At 52.4% G+C, this 22,749-nt stretch overlaps 1 protein-coding gene and 1 long non-coding RNA gene across 5 annotated transcripts; one reads left to right on the top strand and one right to left on the bottom strand.

Moving 5' to 3' along the window:
• Window positions 1-10,122, bottom strand: MYADM (myeloid associated differentiation marker). 4 transcript variants are annotated; one of them, XM_063802264.1, is made up of 3 exons: window positions 9,859-10,122; window positions 6,451-6,535; window positions 1-2,887 (listed from the first exon to the last, which is right to left on the bottom strand). In XM_063802264.1, the coding sequence occupies exon 3, from the start codon at window positions 2,883-2,885 to the stop codon at window positions 1,917-1,919; it is 969 nt and encodes a 322-aa protein (XP_063658334.1). In that variant the 5' UTR covers window positions 2,886-2,887; window positions 6,451-6,535; window positions 9,859-10,122; the 3' UTR covers window positions 1-1,916. The 4 variants fall into 4 exon arrangements, with proteins under 4 accessions (XP_063658334.1, XP_063658333.1, XP_016792252.1 ...); XM_063802263.1 differs by having other exon boundaries at window positions 6,451-6,599; window positions 9,859-9,906; XM_016936763.4 differs by lacking the exon at window positions 9,859-10,122 and adding an exon at window positions 8,334-8,736.
• LOC104003447 (uncharacterized) lies at window positions 6,979-22,343 on the top strand. Its single transcript, XR_002940706.3, has 3 exons — window positions 6,979-7,387; window positions 18,316-18,402; window positions 21,614-22,343. It is a non-coding gene; the product is annotated as an uncharacterized LOC104003447 (long non-coding RNA).
• Window positions 22,344-22,749: the final 406 nt, after the last annotated feature.

Here is a 22,749-nt window from a genome sequence, read left to right as displayed (position 1 = left end):
TCCTTCTTTTATCTTTATATTTATATTTAAAAGAAAAAGAACATGATGGATACGGGAATGGGGGAAGGGACAACGGTTTTACAATTAACAACAGGAACTGATAGGAACCAGAAGCTCCAGGGAATTAAAAAAAAATAAAATATATACTTATACATTTATATATATATATATATATATATAACGTTATGTATGTGAGTCCCAGACAAGCAGGAAGCAGCAGCAAGAAGCAACTAGCACACAGAAACACCCGTGCGTGTGCACTACACATTCAAGCAAAGCCATTCTTCTAGCTAGGACGCAGCAATCCCCACCCTCCCACCTACGGGCAAAAGACAACAGCTGAAAACAAACTTCCCTCTTTAAGGGCCACTCAGTAATTTTTGTCCTCATGGCCAGGAAAAAGAAAGAAAAACAAAACAAAACAAAAAAGGTTGATCTTGCCTTGAAAGCGGGCAGTGGCCATTTTCTTCTCTCTGCCAAAGCAGGACACGTTATTTTTAACACAGAGGGCCACATCACTGTCCCTCACAAATACTTCAGACAGTTCTCTTCAACATCCTGTGGTTCTTCGTCCGATTCCTTTTTTTTTTTTGAGCTGGAGTCTCGCTCTGTCGCCCAGGCTGGAGCACAGTGGTGCCATCTTGACTTACTGCAACCTCCACCTCCTGGGTTGAAGGGATTCTCCTGTCTCAGTCCCCCCAAATAGCTGGGATTACAGGCGCCCGCCACCACGCCCAGCTAATTTTTGTATTTTTAATAGAGACATGTTTTCACGATGTTGGCCAGGCTGGTCTTGAACTCCTGACCTCAGATGATTGCCTGCCTTGGTCTCCCAAAGTGCTGGGATTACAGGCGTGAGCCACCACGCCCGGCCCCGACTCCTTTTTTTTTTTTTTTTTTTTTTTTGATACCACAGGGAATAGTTGGGATGAAAGGCATCCAGCCCCTGCTTCCTTTAAGATGGCCTCTAGGCAGTGGGTGTTCTGTAAGCCTGGCAAAAATTCTGGAGCCAATCTCTGGCAAGGCTGAGTGCCAGGCGGGGCCTAGGGACCCAGGGTCTGTGCTTAAAGCCTTCCCCTCCATTGGAAATTACTGACCTCCAAATATATATATATATATGTTTTTTAATTTAAAGGGGAAGTACACTGCACACCTTCCTCCACTGGGAGAAAGAGGGCCCAATCCCCAGCTACCCAGCCCCCACCCCCCAAACACAAACACACACACACACACGTACACACTAAGGCACAGCGAGGGTGGGCAGGCATGCTTTGGCAATGTGTGGCATGGACGGCTGCAAGGGGTGTGGATGTGAGCTCAGCACCTTTGGAGGTGGGTGGAGGCAAGGAGAGAAAGAAGTCTCAGGGCTCCCAAGGACACAGGAGAAGGTGGTTGCAAAACAGGCAGATAAGAAAGCCAACGGGTAACCCAGAAAAGAGATGAGAAAAAAGAAGAGTGGAAAAAGAGAAACAGGCTGGGTGCGGCAGCTCACACCTGTCCTCCCAGCTACTTGGGAGGCTGGGGCAGGAGAATCGCTTGAACCCAGGAGGTGGGGGTTGCAGTGAGTCGAGATCGAACCACTGCGCTCCAGCCTGGGCCACAGAGTGAGAATCCGTCTTAAAAAAAAAAAAAAAAAAAGAAAAGAAAAGAAAAAGAGAAACAGCTCAGGGGTGAAAACAGGATGTGGGCAACAAAACAACACAGGAAGGAAACAGCAAGAGGAAAGGGAAGGAAGAAGATGCATCCAAGAACTGGTTAGAGTGCAAGGAATTGGGAAGGAAAGAAAAAGGTGGGAGGGAGGGGAGACAGGAAGAGGAAAACAGAGGAAAGGCGGGGGAAAGAAGTGCTCCATAAAGAAAACTCGGGCAAGAACAACAAAGAGGTTGGAGAGGGAACGGGAGCCTCTTGGGAGAGTCTTAGACCTTGACAAAAACCAGGTGGGCAGAGTGCACCAGGTCAGCCACATACGCCAGTAGGTTGATGGCCGTCAGGATGGCCACAGCCAGTCGGCGGTCCCAGGCACACACGTAGTAGGCATGGCTGCGGCTGCAGCTTACATCTCTCGAGCGCCGAGGCTGGCCGCCATACTTCTCATCGAACTGGTAGAGGGGCCAGAGAACAAGGGCAGTGGCATAGAGGAGGACAGACAGCAAGGCCAGCCCCGACAGGAAGCTGGGGAAGGGGATGGGTAGCACGTTGGTGCACTCCCCCAGGTTCAGCAGGATGGCGATGGCCGCTAGGATGAAGCAGATGGCGTACACCGCCACGCACCACTCCAGGGCCGGCTGGTGCTGGTACAGGTTGGGGTCGCTGATGAACGCGAAGATGATGCAGGCCACGAAGGTCTCCAGCACCTTCAGCAGCCCGGGTACGGTGGCCATATAGCCAGTGATCTCGCCGGGCCGGGCCCGGGTCCAGGCCACTTCGGTGGCGTAAGCCACACACGCGATGCAGGAGAAGAAGGTGGCGGCGATGGCGTGGTCCCGCGAACGACCGTGGGGCAGGAACTGGACATAGGTGGTGGGGTAGATGATGGAGGCCGAGAGGCAGAAGAGGGCCGCGTAGCAGGCGAAGGTGATGGGGAAGTTGCGCCAAGACAGGGGGAAGCGGGCCTGGAGCCCGCACAGCTCCACGATGAGGATGATCAGGGTCACGGAGAAGCAGAAGCACCAGGTGAACATGGACCAGTTGCCCATGGACCCCGTCCAGGCGTCCACGCTAGCCACCAGCGAGAAGGCCACGCAGGTAGACACCAGCTGCAGCAGGCGAAGGAGACCCAGGGGCTGTGTCAGGGCCCGAGGGGACCCCACGATCGTGGGGGACCCCAGGCCCGAAGATGACGTCGTGGTGGTTGTGATGGTGGTGCGGGTTACCGTCACTGGCATGGCTGCAGAAAGGGGAAAGACAGTGTCCTTATACGGTCACAAACATAAGAATCCAGGTCCCTTAGCCATTGCCTACCCCAGGGACAAATAATATGAGCTCTAGTTAGGGAGTTCCCAAGATGTGGGGCTTTCGGTTTTCTTTTTTTTCTTTCTTTTTTTTTTTTTTTTGAGATAGAGTCTTGCTCTGTGGCCCAGGCTGGAGTGCATTGGCACAATCTCAGCTCACTACAACCTCTGCTACTCAGGTTCAAGTGATTCTCCTGCCTCAGCCTCCCGAGTAGCTGAGATTACAGGCATGTGTCACCACGCCCGGCTAATTTTTTTGTATTTTTAGTAGAGACGGGGTTTCACCGTGTTAGCCAGGATGGTCTCGATCTCCTGACCTCATGATCCGCTGGCCTTGGCCTCCCAAAGTGCTGGGATTATAGGCGTGAGCCACCGGGCCCAGCCTTGGGTTTTCAAATGGGGACAGTCCTGGGCATACAGGGATGAGCCTGTCCCCTCCTGTTCAAGGCTCACTCCTCCCCTACCCGTATCAGAACCCAGGAGTCTAGGCCCCTATTTTCCTCCTTCTCAAGAGATCCTTTTCTCTTTCAAGACCTAACTACTGTACAACTACACTGTTTGCTTCCCACTCCAGATACCGTGCTTCCCTCTTTCCCTCCCTCCCCCAGGGACTCAGTAGCTCAGCCATTTAGCACTCTGTACTCTACAGCACCACCCCTCTGGCCAGGCACAGGTGTGGCTGATGCCTGTAATCCCAGCACTCCAAGAGGCTGAGGCAGGAGGATTGCTTGAGCCCAGGAGTTGGAGACCAGCTTGGGCAACCTAGGGAGACCTCATTTACCAAAAAAAAAAATTTTTAATGAGCTGGGTGGTGGTGTGTGCGTGTGGTCCCAGCTACTCGGGATGCTGAGGTGGGAGGATTGCTTGAGCCTGTGGGGTCAAGGCTGCAGTGAGCTGTGATGCACCACTGCACTCCAGCCTGGGAGACGCAGTGAGACCCTGACTCAAAAAAAAATTTTTTTTTTTAATTACAAATAGGCCGGGTGTGGTGGCTCACGCTTGTAATCCCAGCACTTCGGAGGCCAAGGTGGGTGGATCACTTGAGGTCAGGAGTTGGAGACCAGCCTGGCCAACGTGGCGACACTCGGTCTCTACTAATAATACAAAAATTATCTGGGCGTGGTGGCATGCACCTGCAATCCCAGCTACTCGGGAGACTGAGGCAGGAGAATCACTTGAACCCGGGAGGCAGAGGTTGCAGTGAGCCAAGATAGCACCCTTGCACTCCAGCCTGAGCCACAGGGCCACACTCCGCCTCAAAAAAAATAAAATAATCTGGGCGCAGTGGCTCATGCCTGTAATCCCAGCACTTTGGGAGGCCGAGGCTGGCAGATCACTTGAGGTCAGAAGTTCAAGACCAGCCTGGCCAACATGGTGAAACCCCGTCTCTACTAAAAATACAAAAATCAGCTGGGTGTGGTGGTGGGCGCTTGTAATTGCAGCTACTTGGGAGGCTGAGGCAGGAGAATCGCTTGAACCCTAGAGGTGGAGGTTGCAGTGAGCCGAGATTGCGCCACTGCAGTCCAGCCCGGGTGACATGAGTGAAACTCCATCTCAAAAAATAAAATAAAATAATAAAAATAAATAAAATAAATAAAAAATAAAGCGTCCTCCTTCTGCCTCCTGCCACAACCCAAGTGTCAGGACAAAATGCTTGTCTTCCACAGGCTCTGAAAACCCCATCTCTCAACTTCCTTTTCTTTCAGTATTCAGAGCTCTGCACCCCAGACCCTGTGAGCAAACTTCCTTCTTCCATCGAACAGTGACCTAGACATTTGCAGCCTCTAAACGGCCCAACCTCCCCGGGCTTCCACTCTCAGGGACCCACATCTAATAAGAGCTCCGACCTCCCCATAAACGATATCTTCTCATACAGATCCCAGCCGTGGAAAACCAAGAGATCTCCCCTGCCTTCTGACGAGGAGCCTAAAGTCTCAGCGGCCTCCTCCTCTCCCTACCCCCCACCTTGGAGATTGGCAACCTTCACTCTCAGTCTAACTCCCACCTGAGATTTAGGACTGGAGTACTGCAACCCAAAAAAGCTAGTTTCAGCCTCCCCCTCCACACTCCTGCATACTGAGTCCATCTACCTCCACCTTCTCGCCCCAAAACCCAGCCAGCTGGTCCCCCAGCTTCTGGGAAACTCAGCTCCCCAGATTTCCAACTGTCCAGTAGGAACCCCAGGCCCTTCCACTGAACATTCTCTAGGCCTCACAATCCTGTTTTTTGGTGGTTGTTTTTTTTTACATGGAGTCGCTCTGTCACCCAGGCTGCAGTGCAATGGTGCAATCTTGACTCACGGCAACCTCTGCCTCCCGGATTCAAGCGATTCTCCTGCCTCAGCCTCCTGAGTAGCTGGGATTACAGGCGTGTTCCACCACGCTCGGCTAATTTTTGTATTTTTAGTAGAGATGGGGTTTTGCCACGTTGGCCAGGCTGGTCTCAAACTCCTGACCTCAAGTGATGCGCCCGCCTTGGCCTCCCAAAGTGCTGGGATTACAGGCGTGAGCCACTGCACCTGGCCATCACCGTCCTGTTATAAGGGGTCAGACCTCTGGCCCTGGACCCTTAGCCTGAAGGATCCCAGATGCCCCAGACTGCAGAAAACCAATTTGCTTCTTTAGTCCTTGCAAAACCTACAGCTTTCACCTCCTTGTCCTAATGGCCCCCAGGAATCAAGTGCCCGTCCTCTTAGAAACCAGGTGCCCAGTTCTTTCCTTAGGCTGTAAACTGTCTCAACGCAGCCGTGTAAACTGTCTCAAAGCAGCCACAGGACTAAACCCAAGGCCTCTCCTAGCCACAGGAAAGTAACTTCCTCCTTTCAGCTTCAGGCACTTTGCAGGGCAGTAGCACAGGCCTTAACCTCTTCGCGGCAGTCGCAGGACAGCAGCTCCCTGAGACAAAGGAGCCAGGGCCTGGACTCGCTTCTTCCTCAGATACCTCAGTGTCTGGGACCCTATTCCTTGGAGCCCAAGCTTCCTGGTCCTTCTCCCAAGGATCTAGGAGCCCAGGACCTAATCCTTCCTCCTTCAGACCCACGAGTCCAGACTCCAGCCCCTCCTCCCTCGGGCCCAGGCCCCCAGCCCCTCCTCCCTCGGGCCCAGGCGCCCAGGCCCCCAGCCCCTCCTCCCTCGGACCCAGGGGTCCAGGCCCCCAGCCCCTCCTCCCTCGGGCCCAGGCGCCCAGGCCCCCAGCCCCTCGTCCCTCGGACCCAGGAGCCCAGGCCCCCAGCCCCTCGTCCCTCGGACCCAGGAGTCCAGGCCCCCAGCCCCTCGTCCCTCGGACCCAGGCGTCCAGGCCCCCAGCCCCTCGTCCCTCGGACCCAGGCGTCCAGGCCCCCAGCCCCTCCTCCCTCGGACCCAGGCGTCCAGGCCCCCAGCCCCTCCTCCCTCGGACCCAGGAGCCCAGGCCCCCAGCCCCTCCTCCCTCGGACCCAGGAGCCCAGGCCCCCAGCCCCTCCTCCCTCGGACCCCGGAGTCCAGGCCCGCTGCCTACTCACCAGCGGTCTTAGCAGAGGAATCCACGGAGAAAGATCTGGTGGTGGAGACGGATTAAGCCACACTTGGAACAGGCTGTAAGAGCACCTGAGGGGTAGGTAGGCCGTTAGCGTCCGTTTGGACAGGCTCCTCCCTCCAGGGATCTAACGCCCTGCGGAGACAGGAACGTGGCGTGGAACCCAGCAGGGCCCTGGCGGTGACCCCGGGTAAGCCCCGCCCCCTCCCCTCCCCGTTCAGTTAACTGTTTGGGCTGCGGCGGACCGAACCCAGCGAAAGTGCACGCCCCGAGGGCCGGCGTGGGCGCGTGTGTGATCTTAACCCCGCGGGGGCGGGGGTGCGGGCGGCAGTGGCGGGAGAACCCTGGGCGGCGGCTGCGGAGGCGGGCGGCCCAGCCAGAGCCGGTGTCTCCGCGCCTTATAAGGGCTTCGAGTCGGCCCAGGCATCTGGAATGTGTCAGGGACCAGGAGGCGGTGCCCGGACCCTCGCCCGCCTCCGGGGCTGCCCGCCCTCTCCCGGATTTCCGGGGGGTGGGGACCCCGACTCTCAGGTCTTAGGGTTGGAGGCCCGCATTTCTGGATCCCTATAAACATGGGCTGAGAGCCCCCCCAAGAGCATCTCTAAGACCGGAGTGGGCAGGGACCTGGGCCTCTGAGGGGCTCAGGCTCCAGGCCGGAAACTGCACGCGGTGCTGGAGTCAGGCCCGAGGCCCAGCCACGCCTCCCACGGCCTCCCTGATCGCCATTCGGGGCTTGCGGGAGCACCTGGGAGGCTCCACCCGGAGCCAGACACTGCCTGCCCCCACGCCCCTCCAGGACCCGCGAAGGAGAAGGAAATCGGGACTGGCCCAGCGTCCCGTGCTCTAGAAGGCGGGCTACTGCCCCGTCCCAAGCAGGAGAGGAGGACGAGCGAGGGCGTCACTCATTCTGTCCCCCGCGGAAGGTGGGCTAGCCGCGGAGGGGGGCGCGCAGGGGAGGGGAGGGGAGGGGTCCACCCCGCCCTTAGGGCCTCCAGCCATCGCCCGAGATCAGAGCTCAGGAATGCGCAGCCAGACCCTGGAGGGTGAGGAAACACCCCTCCGGGATTCCTCGCAGCGCACCCGACTCTCCGGGCCACACCCAGCCCCTCAGTGTCCTCCCTCGTCCACTCCAGACGCCACACCCATCGCTCACGCTGAGAAACGGGCCCCGGAACCCCAGCCTCGGCTCTCGGCACCCAGAGGTGCGGGACGCAGCCCTGTCTTCTCCTCCTTTCCCAGCTCCTTCTGCACTTTGGGAGCACGGGCCTGATCTTAACACCCCCCTCCCTCGGCCTTTCAGGAGCCCAAAGTTCCGATTCTGTCTGTCCCCTGGATGGGGAGGGGTCAGTAATTCTGAATTCCTTCCATTCTCATTCCCAAACCCAGGACACCTAACCCTAAGCGCTTCCCCTCCTAAAGGACCTCCACGTACCAGATTCCAGCCTCCAACTAGGGCACCTACGAGTCCCCATCTCTCTACTCCCGCAGACCCAGCCCCTCCTCCCTCAGACTCAGGAGTCCAGGCCCAGCTCCTCCTCCCTCAGACCCAGGAGTCCAGGCCCTCAGCCCCTCCTCCCTCGGACCCAGGAGTCCAGACCCCCCCAGCCCCTCCTGCCTCGGACCCGGGAGTCCAGACCCCCAGCCCCTCCTCCCTCAGACCCCGGAGTCCAGGTCCCCTTCCCCACTCTTCCAGACGTATGACCTCCACAGTCCAGGTCCTCAGCCCTCTCCTCTGCAGAACCCCAAGAATCCTGGCCCAGCCCCAGTCTTTCTAGGGACCCAGACATTCTGAGACCCAGCCCATTCCTCCCTCTGGCCATAAAGACCCTAGACTGTTGCTTATGCCCTCTGGGGTCCCCACAACCTCACCTCAGGCAGCCAGTGGCGACTGCGGCTGAAGCAAAGACGACAGCGGCAGCTGGAAGGGTCTGAGGGCTGGGTGGGGTTGGAGGGCTGGGGAGCCAGCGCGGGCGGGACGGGGGCGGGGCCGGGGCGGGGCGCAGCTCCAGCTAGGGCGGTGGACAGGGACTTCCCCGAGCCTGGGCTATCCCAGCCCCGCCCTGAGGCGGGGCCAAGAGCAGACCACGCCCCCAGAGTAAAAGTAGCGTGGAGCTCCCGCCCCACCCCAGTGAGCAGGGTGGAGGGCTGAGGTCACCGTTGCCGTGGTGACAAAACAGGAAGACACAACAGCTGGCGGCGTGGAGACTCCTGGGGGCTGCCCTCCTCGACACAGCCCTAGAGGAGTCTCCCGGGTAGGCCAGGGAAGACCGTTACCATAGAAACCCCGCATGTTTAGGGTTTGTTTAGTGCAGAGCCCCCCAGCTCAGGTCCCCGCCCCCGTCTCACCTCACTCCTTTCTTCCGCTCCCTTCCTACCCCCTCCTTCCTGGTCTGTTCCGCCCCCACCCCTTCCTTGCTGGATGAAACCTTAGACACCTGGGTCGCAGCGGATTGGGGGACCGGGCCCCTCAGTTCAATGGGGGGGCTAGGATCTCTGTCTCTTGGAGCCCTGAGGGAGAGCAGAATTGAGAGCAGTATTCCTGGGCTTTAGGTGGTTCTGGGCTACGATCCCTGACTGATGGGTCTCCCCAAGAAACAGAGGCTAGATTCCTGTATTTAAGGACTTGAAGGGGCGGCAAAATGCTCCCCTAGTACCCACTGGCACCGGGCGCCGCAGGGTAAGGGACTCGGGCTGGACGCAGGTCTCAGATATCACAGTGGATAGGGGTGGGGTGTGTTGGGGGCAAAATTCCTGGGAGCTAGCGCGGTAGCAGTTGGGGGCCCGGATTCCTGGGCTCCACAGGATGCCTAGGCTGAGGCCCAGATTCTTGGCTCAAAAGAACAATCAGGCCTGGGCGCTGTGGCTCACGCCTGTAATCCCAGCATTTCGGGAGGCTGAGGAGGGAGGATCCCTTGAGCCCAGGAGTTCGAGACCAGCCTGGGCAACATAAGGAGACTCTGCTCTATTAAAAATAAATCATCATGATCATCATAATAGAACCATTAAAGCTCAGACTCGGGTTTTCCGAGCAGGTGTTGCAAGCCTAGCTGCCTGGGTCTGGAAGGCAGCGATATTTTTGGCCTACATTCCTGACTCCTGGATGGAGGGAGGGACTCAGAATTTTAATGAGGATGGGGCTGGGGCTAGGGCTTGGGGCTCTGGATTCACGGATCCTGCAAGAGGGGAAGGGATCCAAGGGGCTGGTGGGCCCGAAGGCCCAGGGCAGGGAAGGGATGCAGGGTGTGTTTTTAAAAGGCGGCTCTGCGGCCCTAAAACGGACTGCCGGAGCCAAAAGAAAAAGAGGGAGCTGAGGGTCGGGATGTCGGGCCCCCGGGGAGGGGCAGGGCGGGGACCTGGGACGCCTGAGTCCCTCCCTCTGGCCGCGTTCACTCACCGCGCTCTGCAGTCGTCCCGGGCGCGGCCTGGCTGGCTGCGGCCGCTGGGCGGGGCCTGGTGGCGGCTGCGGATGCTCAGCGACGCTGAGCTAACGGGGCGCGTCTGGCGCTGCCGCCGCTGGGCACCTTCCAGGGCCGACAACTGAGGAGGCTTTGAGGCCAAGCCCAGGGGTGGAGGCCGAGTCCAGGAGTGGAAGCCGCGCGAGTGGCGAAGGGAGCAGTCGGAAGGGGTCCGGGAGCTGGGGATCCGGGTCTACGTGCCCTACGGAGCAGGGAGGGGCCGGAGGGGGACCTGCAGGAAGGCGGGGGTCTGCAGGAGTGGAGAGGGGGTTGGGTAGAGGAAGGTAGAGCCTGTGTGCGGGCTTGATGTGCTTCTGCAAAGGGAAGGGGACACAGACCCTCTTTGTCATTCTGGGCCCTGCATAGGGGAGGGAGGTCCCAGTGCACCCAGATCAGGCCTTGTCCTTGTCCAAGGAGGGAGGGCTGTGGACAGATAGGGAGTCGGGACATGGTGTTAGTTGGAGACTCCCCTGGGACGCCTCTAGGTTCTATTCACAGGCCTCCTTGGCCCCAAGTGTAGCAGCAAATCTTTCCCCTTCCTGCCTAAATTAGTCACTGCCTAACCCCATAGTGACACACTCAAGGTACCCCAAACGGCCCAGAGGTGGTCTCCACTTACACAACTTACTGTGTTATTCCTTGTGGTGGCAGCGGTTCCCTTGTAGACACTAGAACCCCTCAACAGCAGGGTTCAGGGTAGCAGGAACAGGAAGCAAACATTTGAGGAGTGAAGGCCGGTCACGGTGGCTCACCTCTGTAATCCTAGCACTTTGGGAGGCCAAGGCAGGCAGATCACCTGAGGTCGGGAATTCAAGACCAGCGTGGCCAGCATGATGAAACCCCGTCTCTATTAAAAATACAAAAAAATTAATCAGGCGTTGTGGCACCGCCTGTAATCCCAGCTACTCCAGAGGCTGAGGCAGGAGAATGGCTTGAACCCAGGAGGTGGAGGTTGCAGTGAGCCAAGATTGCCACTGCACTCCAGTCTGGGTGACTGAGCGAAACTCTGTCTCAAAACAAAAAATAACAACAAAACAAATAAAAATTTGAAGAGTGAGTAATCGGGTGTGGTCCTAAGAAATGGCACTCTTGGCCGATGCAGCAGCTCATGTCTGTAATTCCAGCACTTTGGGAGGGAGGCCGAGGTGGGTGGATCACCTGAGGTCAGGAGTTCGAGATCAGCCTCGCCAACATGGTGAAACCCCGTCTCTACTAAAAATACAAAAAATTAGCCAGGCGTGGTGGCATGTGCCTGTAATCCCAGCTACTTGGGAGGCTGAGGCAGGAGAATCGCTTGAACCCAGGAGGCAGAGGTTGCAGTGAGCTGAGATCACGCCATTGCACTTCAGCCTGGGTAACAAGAGCAAAACTCCGTCTCAAAAAAAAAAAAAGAAGAAGAAATAAAAGAAAGAAATGGCACTCTTGAGTTCACAGGTCTTTGTAATCTGGGATCATCTGGGATGTACCCCTGGTTCAGAGTGGTTACCCGTCCTGTAACAGCACCCCAACCCCAAAGATGATGACTCCAAACTGGCCCTGTAACCCAGTCTCAAACAGGCCGTGCTGTTCCATGAGGCTGGCTGCTTTGGGGTAATGGGGTACATGGACTGCCCCCCACTGACTTCCTAATATATGGAGCTCCTTGATCAGAAGCAATACTCTGCGGGTTAACATGAGGGTGAATAGGGCCATTCAGTGCATACACAGATGCTGCTGTTGGCAGAAGTGCAAAGGGCAAGAAAAGCAAATAACAAGCCCAGAGTTGTTTATTCGAGGGAGGAAAAACTCACTGCCCAACCCAGGATGAAAGGGCTCCAGTGTAATCCTCACGGGCCCAGGTATTTGGCTTTTTGGTCTTCCTAGGAAACTGTAACACACTGGGGGATCAGCACTTGCTACTGCCAGCTAGGTGGGCATTCATCAGTGACGTAGTTGGTGTAGTCCACCTCAGCCACTTTGCTCCTGAGCCCATTGAGCAAGCCCTGAGGATGCCAGGGAAAGAGGCTGATCCGGAGCCACAGAGTGGTCATCTGATCTACCACATGGCATCATAGCATTCCCTGTAATAGAGGTTTTAGGGGGAGAGTTCACTTGGGATAAAGATTACGAAGTGGTTTCCACTCGCAACACGTCTGACACCAATGTGTGTGTTTTTTCTTTTCTTTTTTTTGAGATGGAGTCTTGCTCTTGTCATCCAGGCTGGAGTGCAAAGAGGTGGTCTTGGCTCATTGCAACTTCTGCCTCCCAGGTTCAAGCGATTCTCCTGCCTCAGTCTCCCGAGTAGCTGGGATTACAGGTGCCCACCACCATGCCGAGCTAAATTTTTTTGTATTTTTAGTAGAGGCGGGGTTTTCACCATGTTGGTCAGGCTGGTCTCCAACTCCCCACCTCAGGTGATCCACCTGCCTCAGCCTCCCAAAGTGCTGGGATTACAGGCATGAGCCACCGCGTCTGGCCACCTGGCTACATTTCTAGGACTGTCCTCTAACAACAAATAAGTTATTTTTTTAATCTCAGGTCAATTCTTCTTTTCTTTTTATTTATTTATTTATGTTTTAAGATGGAGTCTCACTCTGTCACCCAGGCTGGGGTGCAGTGGTGCGATCTCTGCTCACTGCAACCTCTGCCTCCTGGGTTCAAGCAATTCTCCTGCCTCAGCCTCCCGAATAGCTGGGACTACAGGCATGGGCCACCATGTCCGGCTAATTTTGTATTTTTAGTAGAGATGGGGTTTCACTATGTTAGCCAGGCTGGTCTCAAACTCCTGACCTCTGGTGATCCACCTGCCTCGGCCTCCCAAAGTGCTGGGATTACAGGCGTGAGCCACCATGCCCAGCCGTCAATTCTTTTCCTCTTTTTCATCTCTAAAGACATTCTTCTCATAACCTTACTATGCTGTTACAATTCTTCTCTTTTTGATAGTCAGTGTTCCCACTCAAAGAATATTTCGTTGGATTTAAAATACACACACACACACATATTATATATATGCATATATATGTGTGCATTTATTATCTCACAGTTTCTATGGAGCTTAGCACAGTTTAGCCAGGTTCTCTGTGAGGCTGTAATCAAGGTATTGGCCAGGACTGAGTTTTGGGTTTGTTTGTTTTTTTGTTTTTGTGTTTTTTGTTTGTTTTTGAGATGGAGTCTCACCTTGTCGCCCAGGTTGGAGTGCAGTAGCACGATTTCAGCTCGCTGCAACCTCTGCCTCACAGGTTCAAGCGATTCTCCTGCCTCAGTCTCCTGAGTAGCTGGGATTACAGGTACATGCCATCACCCCGGCTAATTTTCATATTTTTAGTAGAGACAGGGTTTCACCACATTGGCCAGGCTGGTCTTGAACTCCTGACCTCAAGTGATCTGCCCACCTTGGCTTCCCAAAGTGCTGGGATTACAGGCGTGAGCCGCCGCGCCCGGCCCGGCACTGAGTTTTGATCTGAAGGCTCCACTGGGAAAGGACGTGCTTCCAAATTCATTCAGCTTGCTGCAGAATTTGTTTCCTTGTGACTTTAGAACTCATCAGGGGCTGGGCACGGTGGCTCACACCTGTAACCCCAGCACTTTGGAAGGCTAAGGAGGGCAGATTGTTTTGAGCTCAGGACACCAGCCTGGGCAACATAGCAAAACCACATCTCTATAAAAATACAAAAATTAGCCAGGTATTGGTGGTACCTGCAGTCCCAGCTACTGGGGAGACTGAGGCTGGAGAATCACTTGAGCCTGGGAAGCAGAGGTTGGAGTGAGCCGAGATCGCACCACTGCACTCCAGCCTCTGGATGACAGAGTAAAACCCTGTCTCAAAAAAAAAAAAAAAAAAGAACTCAGCCGGGCACAGTGGCTCACGCCTGTAATCCCAGTACTTTGGGAGGCTGAGACAGGCACATCATGAGGTCAGGAGATTGAGACCATCCTAACACGGTGAAACCCCGTCTCTACTAAAAATACAAAAAATTAGCCGGGCATGGTGGTGGGCACCTGTAGTCCCAGCTACTTGGGAGGCTGAGGCAGAAGAATGGCGTGAACCTGGGAGACGGAGCTTGCAGTGAGCCAAGATCGCACCACTGCACTCCAGGCTGGGAGACAGAGCGAGACTCCATCTCAAAAGAAAACAAAAAAACCTCATCAACTCATCAGTGCATGCTCCTTCAAAGTCAGTGATGAGAGACTCTAGGGTGTGTCAGCTAGCAAGAAATCTTCTGCAACATATAAGCACCACCTTTGCCATGTGGTATTGGTTAGAAGAAAGTAACACATTCCTCCCACACTCAAGGGATGGGGATGATACAAGTGTAGAAGATTTCTTTTTAGGAGGAAGAAAATTTTCTGGACACACAAAGTAGTGATTGGCCAGGTGCAGTGGTTCACGCCTGTTATCCCAGTACTTTGCGAGGTTGAGGCGGGTGGATCACTTGAAGCCAGGAGTTCAAGACCAGCCTGGCCAACATGGTGAAACCCTGTCTCTACTAAAAATACAAAAATTAGCCAGGTATGGTGGTGCATGCCTGTAATCCCAGCTACTCAGGAGGCTGAGGCAGAAGAATTACTTGAACCTGGGAGGCAGAGTTTGCAGTGACCTGAGATCACACCACTGCATTCCAGCCTGAGCGACAGAGTGACTGAGACTCTCTCTCAAAAAACAAACAAACAAACAAAAAATAATAACCACCTAGCAGCAAAGCCTGTGAATGCATTTCTGCTTCTTTTTTTTTTTTTTGAAACAGGGTCTCACTCTGCCGCCCAGGCTGGAGTAGTGCAGTGGCGTGATCTCGGCTCACTGCAGCCTCGATGTCCAGGGCTCAAGCAATCCTCCTGCCTCAGCCTCCAGAGTAGCTGGGACTACAGGTGCTCGCCACCATGCCAGGCTAATTTTTTTTTTTTTTTTTGGTAGAGACTGGTTCTCACTCAGTTACGAAGGCTCCTGAGTTCAAGCGATCCGCCTGCCTCAGTCTCCCAAAGAAGTAGTAGCAACATTTTTAAAAAGTTTAAAAAAAAATAAGAAAAAAGTCAGGAGAGTTGGGGTTGCAATGAATAGGCAGAGTATGAGATATTTTAGGAGAATGAAACTGTATTATGACGCCATAGTGGTAAATACTGATTATTATACATTTGTATGAACCTATAGATTCTATGACACCAAGTGAACCCCAGTGTAAACCGTGGACCCTGGGTGAAGATGATGTGTCAGATCAGCGGAGGTTCATCCACTGTAACAAATCTACCACTAGCTGGGGATGGTGGTAGTTGGGGAGGCTGTGCATGTGTGGGGACAGGGAAATCTCTGTACCTTCTGCTCAATTTTTTATGTGAACCTAAAAATGCTTTTAAAAATAAACTCTATTGGCTGGGCGCGGTGGCTCATGCCTGTAATCCCAGCACTTTGGGAGGCTGAGGCGGGCAGATCTCTTGAGGTCAGGAGTTTGAGACCAGCCTGGCCAACATAGTGAAACGCCATCTCTAATAAAAATACAAAAATTAACCAGATGTGGTGGCTCATGCCTGTAGTCCCAGCTACTCGGGAGGCTGAGGTGGGAGAATCACTTGAACCCAGGAGGCAGAGATTGCAGTGAGCAGAGATCACGCCACTGCACTCCAGCCTAGGCGACAGAGCGAGACTCTGTCTCAATAATAATAATAATAATAATAGACCGGGCGGGGGCTTTACGCCTGTAATCCCAGCACATTGAGAGGCCGAGGCGGGCGGATCACCTGAGGTCAGGAGTGTGAGACCAGCCTGACCAACATGGAGAAACCGTGGCTCTACTAAAAATACAAAAAAATTTAGCTGGGTGTGGTGGTGCATGCCTGTAATCCCAGCTACTCAGGAGGCTAAGGCAGGAGAATCACTTGAAACCGGGAGGCAGAGGTTGCAGTGAGCCGGGATCGCGCCATTGCACTCCAGCCTGGGCAACAAGAGCGAAACTCCGTCTCAATAATAATAATAATAATAATAATAAAATTTAAAATTCGGTTTCTCAGTCTCACTAGCCAGGTTTCAAGTGCTCTTTGTGGCTATGGCACGGGTAGCACAGCCTTCATTTCGTGTGGACTCCTTAGGCTCAGAATAGAGCTCTGGGTTTTGGAGCGTGTCAGCCTGTATTAGCGTTCAGACTCCAGCGGTAGAATAAAAAAAATACATTGTGACCAACTGGGGTTTATTCCAGAAATGCCAAAATGCCTTTTTTTTCTTTTTCTTTTTCTTTTTCTTTTTTCTTTTTTTTTTGAGACAGAGTCTCTCTGGGTCTCCTAGGCTGGAATGCAGAGGCGTGATCACAGTGGCGTGATCACAGCTCACTACAGCCTCAACCTCCCGGCCTCAAGCGATCCTCCCTCCACAGCCTTCTGAGTAGCTGGGAATACAGGTGTGTGCCACTATGCCCAGCATGCTGTTTTTAGTAAAGACAGGGTTTTGCCATGTTGCCCAGGCTGGTCTTGAACTCCCGGGCTCAAGCAATTTTCCTGCCTCAGTTTCCCAAAACCACCCATAAGCCACTGTGCCCAGCCCAGAATGGCTAATATTCAAAAACCATTAATGAGCTTTATCATATTAACAAAGTAAAAAAAAATCAGTATGATCATCTTATATATGCTAAAAGAATATTTGACAAAATGTAGTATCTGTGTTTTTTGGTTTTGGGTTTTTTTTTTTTTTTTTTTGAGATGGAGTCTTGCTCTGTCACCCAGGCTGGAGTATAGTGGTGTGATCTCAGCTCACTGCAACCTATGCCTCCCGAGTTCAAACAATTCTCCTGTCTCAGCCTCCTGAGTAGCTGGGATTACAGGCTCTGGCCACCATGCCCAGCTAATTTTTTTGTATTTTTAGTAGAGACAGGGTTTGGCCAGGCTGGTCTCAAACTCCTGACCTCGTGATCCGCCTGCCTCGGCCTCCCAAAGTGCTGGGATTACAGGCATGAGCCACCTCGGCTGGCCCTATGAATTTTTTTTTTAGAAAAACACTGACTAGCTGGGTGTGGTCATGTACACCTGTGGTCCCAGCTACTTGGGAGGCTGAGATAGGAGGATCTCTTTAGCCCGTGGGTTCAATTCTGCAGTGAGCTATGATCGCACCACTGCACTGAAGCCTGGGCAACAGGGTGAGACTCTGTCTCAAAACAAGAAAGAAAGAAAATTAAAGTACAGTGGCAAGGGCAAAGGTGTCACTAGTCAATGTCAGGAGGGCAGTGCCCAGTGGTGGTGGTGGTAATGGTGGCTTCCCCACCGGGGTGTGGCTGCATCTGATATTAGGAACATTCTCGCTGCTGTCTATTCTTGGCCTCCTGCCACATTCCTGAGCCGGATTCCGTAGCCTTTCCATGTATCCTTTGCTGTTTTTTTTTTTTTTTTTTTAGACAGAGTCTTGCTCTGTCACCCAGGCTGGAGTGTAGTGGCACGATCTCAGCTTACTGCAACCTCTGCCTCCTGGGTTCAAGAAATTCTCCTTCCTCAGCCTCCCGAGTAGCTGGGATTACAGGCATGCACCACCATGCCCGGCTAATTTTTTTTTTTTTTGTATTTTTAGTAGAGATGGGGTTTTACCATGTTGGCCAGGCTGGTCTCAAACTCCTGACCTGAGATGATCCACCTGTCTCAGCCTCGCAAGAGTGCTGGGATTATAGGCATGAGCCACTGCACCTGGCTCTTCTGCTTTTTTTTTTTTTTTTTTTTTTTTTTTTGAGAGGGAGTCTCGCTGTCACCCAGGCTGGAGTGCAGTGGCTCTATCTCTGCTCACTGCAAGCTCTGCCTCCCGGGTTCAGGCCATTCTCCTGCCTCAGCCTCCCAAATAGCTGGGACTACAGGCACCTGCCACCACGCCTGGCTAATTTTTTGTATTTTTAGTAGAGACGGGGTTTCACCATGTTAGCCAGGATGGTCTCGATCTCCTGACCTCGTGATCCGCCCGCCTCGGCCTCCCAAAGTGCTGGGATTATAGGCGTGAGCCACCGCGCCCGGCTCTTTTGCTTTTACTCAAAGTCCTTCAACACATTCCTCCTCTGCTTCTTGGATCCAGAGAGGATGTCTGTGGTCTGCAAACAAGAGCCACCACAGCCAGAGGCTCTCCCTGCTGCATGGCAAGAGACCCTCAGGAATTCCCCTTCACATAGCCCAAGAGGAGGTTTCATGCGCATGAGATGATTTTCGTTTTTCTCCTGATGCATATTGGATTAACAGATGGTGACTTTTGTCATCCTTAAGCAAAATAGACTGAAGTCTTCGGTTTTGAAGACGTAGGCTGCATTTTTGGGGGAACGACGAAGGAAATCTATTTGATTTGTAAAACTCCCTTGCTGAATGTACTTCTCAGACTGGAAATAGATCAAGACTCCATCTTATAGGGGACTGGTGAGATGAACGATGGCAGATTCAATAATGCAAACCTGTCTGTATCTTCTTAAAAGGATGAGGAAGCTCTGTTTACCTAAATGAAAAGCTTTCTAGGAGGAAGTCGTAAGTGAACAATGATGCATGAGGATGCAATCTTACAGGTGAGAAAACATAAAAATAAGGATATTTATATGGTTTACCTATTTGTCCCCTCCAAATCTCGTGTTGAAAATTGATCCTGGGCTGGGCATGGTGGCTCACACCTGTAATCTCAGCACTTTGGGAGGCCAGGGTGGGTGGATCACCTGCGGTCAGGAGTTCGAGACCAGACTGACCAACATGGTGAAATCCCCTCTCTACTAAAAATACAAAAATTAGCCGGGCATGGTGGTGAGTGCCTGTGATCTCAGGAGGCTGAGGCAGGAGAATCGCTTGAGCCTGGGAGGTGGAGGTTGCAGTGAGCCGAGATTGCGCCACTGCACTCCAGCCTGGGCAAGAGAGTGAGACTCTGTCTCAAGAAAAAAGAAAATTTATTCTGAATGTTGGAGGCCTGTGGCTTTGTGGGAGGTGTTTGCGTCGTGGGGGCCCATCCTGCATGAAGAGCTTGGCGCTCTTCTTAGGGTAATGAGTGAATTCTTGCTCTATTCGTTCCCATGAGAGCTGATTGTTAAAAGGAGCCTGCCGGACAGGGCAGCTCATGCCTGTAATCCCAGCACTTTGGGAAGCCAAAGCAGGAGGATTGCTTGAAGCCAATAGTTCAAGACCAGCCCGGGCAACATAGCGAGACCCTGTCTCTACAAAAAAATTTGGCACCCGACCTGTATAATTTTTCTATTTTAAACATATTGGCTGGGCGCAGTGGCTCACGCCTGTAATCCCAGCACTTTGGGAGGCCGAGGCTAGCATATCACCTGAGGTTGGGAGTTCGAGACCGGCCTGACCAACATGGAGAAACCCCATCTCTACTAAAAATACAAAATTAGCTGGGGTGGTGGCGCATGCCTGTAATTCCAGCTACTCAGGAGGCTGAGGCGGAGAATCGCTTGAACCTGGGAGGCAGAGGTTGTGATGAGCCGAGATCGCACCATTGCACTCCAGCCTGGGCAACAAGAGCAAAACTCCATCTCAAAAAAATAAAAAATAAAAAATAAACATATTAATGTATTAGCTTTATAAAATTATATCAGGCTGGGCATGGTGGCTCATGCCTGTAATCTCAACACTTTGGGAGGCCAAGGCAGGGGATCACCTGAGATCAGGAGTTTGAGACCAGCCTTGCCAACATGGTGAAACCCCATCTCTACCAAAAATACAATAAATTAGCTGGGCGTGGTGGAGGCACCTGTAATCCCAGCTACTTGGGAAGCTGAGGCAGGAGAATTGCTTGAACCGGGGAGGCAGAGGTTGCAGTGAGCTGAGATCATGCCATTGCATTGCAGCCTGGACAAAGAATGAAACTCAGTCTCAAAAAAAAAAAATTATATCTATATTACATGATTCAATGCATATAAAATTCTTAGAATAGGCTGGGTGCGGTGGCTCATGCCTGTAATCCCAGCACTTTGGGAGGCTGAGGCAGATGGATCACCTGAGGCCAGGAGTTCAAGACCAGCCTGGCCAACATAGTGAAATCCCTTCTCTACTAAAAATACAAAATTTAGCTGGGCGTGGTGGCTGGTGCCTGTAATCCCAGCTACTCAGGAGGCTGAGGCACAAGAATTGCCTGAACCTGGGAGAGGGAGGTTGCAGTGAGCCTCAGCCACTGCAGTCCAGCCTGGGCAACAGAGTGAGACTCTGTCTCAAAAAAATAAAAATAAAAATTCTTAGAATAATGCCTTGTATCAGTACATATATATTCACACATGTATATTCACACATGTATATGTGTGTGTGTGTGTGTGTGTGTGTGTATATATATATATATATATGCCATGGATATTTCCAAAAAGATACAGAAGACATCAATAAGAACAGAAGGGGAGGAACGCTGGAAAATGGGAAAACTGGGATGGATGAGAAGCTTACAGTCTACCCGGAAATATATTACCAAGTCAAAACACATCACTGTTTATGTATTTTATTACAGGGTCTCACCCTGTTGCCAGGCTAGAGTGCAGTGGTATGATCACGGCTCACTGCAACCTTGACCTCTTAAGTATGAGAGATCCTCCTACCTCAGCCTCCTGAGTAGCTGGGACCACAGCTGTCTCCCTGGCTAGGGTTTGTTTTACTTATTTATTTATTTATTAGAGACAGAGTCTCGCCCTGTCACCCAGACTGGAGTGCAGTGGCACAATTTCGGCTCTCACAGCAACCTCCGCCTCCTGGGTTCAAGCAATTCTCCTGCCTCAGCCTCCCAAGAAGCTTGGAGTACAGGCGCATGCTGCCACGCCCAGCTAAATTTTTGTATTTTTAGTAGAGACAGAGTTTCACTATGTTGGCCAGGCTGGTCTCAAACTCCTGACCTCGTGATCTGCCCGCCTCGGCCTCCTAAAGTGCTAGGATTATAGGCATGAGCCACCACGCCAGGCGGGCTTAATTTATTTATTTTTATTTTTCATTTTTTGAGATAGAGTCTCACACTGTCACCCAGGCTGGAGTGCAGTGGCGTGATCTCGGTTCACTGCAACCGCCACCTCCCAGGTTCAAGCGATTCTCTTTGCCTCAGCCTCCCGAGCAGCTGGGATCACAGGTGCCTACCATCACGCCCGGCTAATTTTTTTTTTTTTTTGTATTTTTAGTAGAGACAGGGTTTCACTGTGTTGGCCAGGCTGGTCTCGGACTCCTGACCTTGTGATCCGCCCACCTCAGCCTCCCAAAGTGCTGGGATTACAGGTGTAAGCCACTGTGCCTAGCAGGGTTTTATTTTTTATATTTCATTTTATATTTTGTAGAGACAGGGGTCTCTCTATGTTGTTCAAGCTGGTCTCGAACTCCTGGCCTCAAGTGATCCTCCTGCCTCGACCTCTCAAAGTTCTGGTATTATAGGTGTGAGCTACTGCACCTGGCCTGTATAATTTTCTTATTTTAAACATATTAATGTATTAGCAATATAAAAGTATATTTATATTACATGACTCAATGCACGTAAAATACTTAAAACAATGTCTTATATCGGCACACACACACATATATATATACACACACACATTTATACGTGCATATATATATATATCTGTGTGTGTATATATATGCAATGGATATTTCCAGAAAGATACAGAAGAAATCAGTAAAAACAGAAAGGGAGGAACTCTGGGCAACTGGAAAACAGGGGTGGCTGAGGAGGCTTGCGTCTACCCTGAAATCTATTACCAAGTCAAAACACATCACTATGGATGTATGTATTTTAACGAAGTATTTATAATCTTTCAGGCAAGGAGCCCAGTGATAACAAATGGCTGTAGATGCTTTTCTCCGTCAAGCTTCCAGGAGGAGATGAGATGGAGCCCATCGCTGAGCCAAGGTCACCAGCCCCATTTCACAGATGTAAATAGCAGGTGTCCCCCACACAGTCTGAACACTTGGAGGCCAAGATTCATTTCTCTCAGGGCCCACCATCCTCAAGCATGGGATTGATTTAGTGCCTCTTGCTGGGAAGCAAAGTTCTGGGAGCCATAGTGGGATCCTGCCTCCCTCCCTGCAGGAGACTGGGGCCCTTCCAAGCAGCAACTGAGACCAGTCAACAACCTCTGCCTTAGGCCAGGCGCGGTAGCTCACGCCTGTAATCCCAACACTTTGGGAGGCTGAGGCGGGCAGATCATCTGAGGTCAGGAGTTCAAAACCATCCTGGCCAACATGGTGAAACCCCGTCTCTACTAAAAATACAAAAATTAGCTGGGCGTGGTGGTGCGTCCCCGTTGTCCTAGCTACTCGGGAGGCCAAGGCAGGAGAATTCCTTGAACCTGGGAGACAGAGGTTGCAGGTCTGAGATTGCACCACAGCATCCAGCCTGGGCGACAGAGTGAGACCCTGTCTCAAAAAGAAACAAATTAAAAAACAAAAAACAAAAAACAACCTCTGCCTGCCCTTGGGGCCTAGCATGAGCCCCTGCACACAGGAGGCTTCTATAAAAATAGCTCATTTCGGGTAATCTAGGGCAGAACCCAGGCTTTTACCACTTGTGGTTTCTCTTTCTAAATGTGTAGTTAAAAGCTGTAGGCCAGACCTGGTGCATGGTGGCTCATGCCTGGAATCCCAACACTTTGGGAGGCTGAGGTGGGAGAATCACTTGAGGTCAGGAATTTGAGATCAGCTTGGCCAATATAGCAAGACCCTGACTCTTTAAAAAAAGAATTTTTTTTTTTAATTAGCCAGGCAAGGTGGTTGTGCCTATAGTTCCAGCTACTCAGGAGGCTGAGGCAGGAGGCTCACTTGAGCCCAGGAGTGCGAGGCTGCAGTGAGCTGTGACTGCACCGCTACACTCCAGCCTGGACAAACTGAGCAAGATCCCATCTTAAAAAAAAAAAAAAAAAAAAAAAAAAAAACTGGTTGCAGTGGCTCATGCCTGT

This window comes from Pan troglodytes, chromosome 20 (genome assembly GCF_028858775.2).
Source record: "Pan troglodytes isolate AG18354 chromosome 20, NHGRI_mPanTro3-v2.0_pri, whole genome shotgun sequence".
Lineage (NCBI taxonomy): Eukaryota > Metazoa > Chordata > Mammalia > Primates > Hominidae > Pan > Pan troglodytes.
This window is presented reverse-complemented; position numbering and strand designations above follow the sequence as displayed.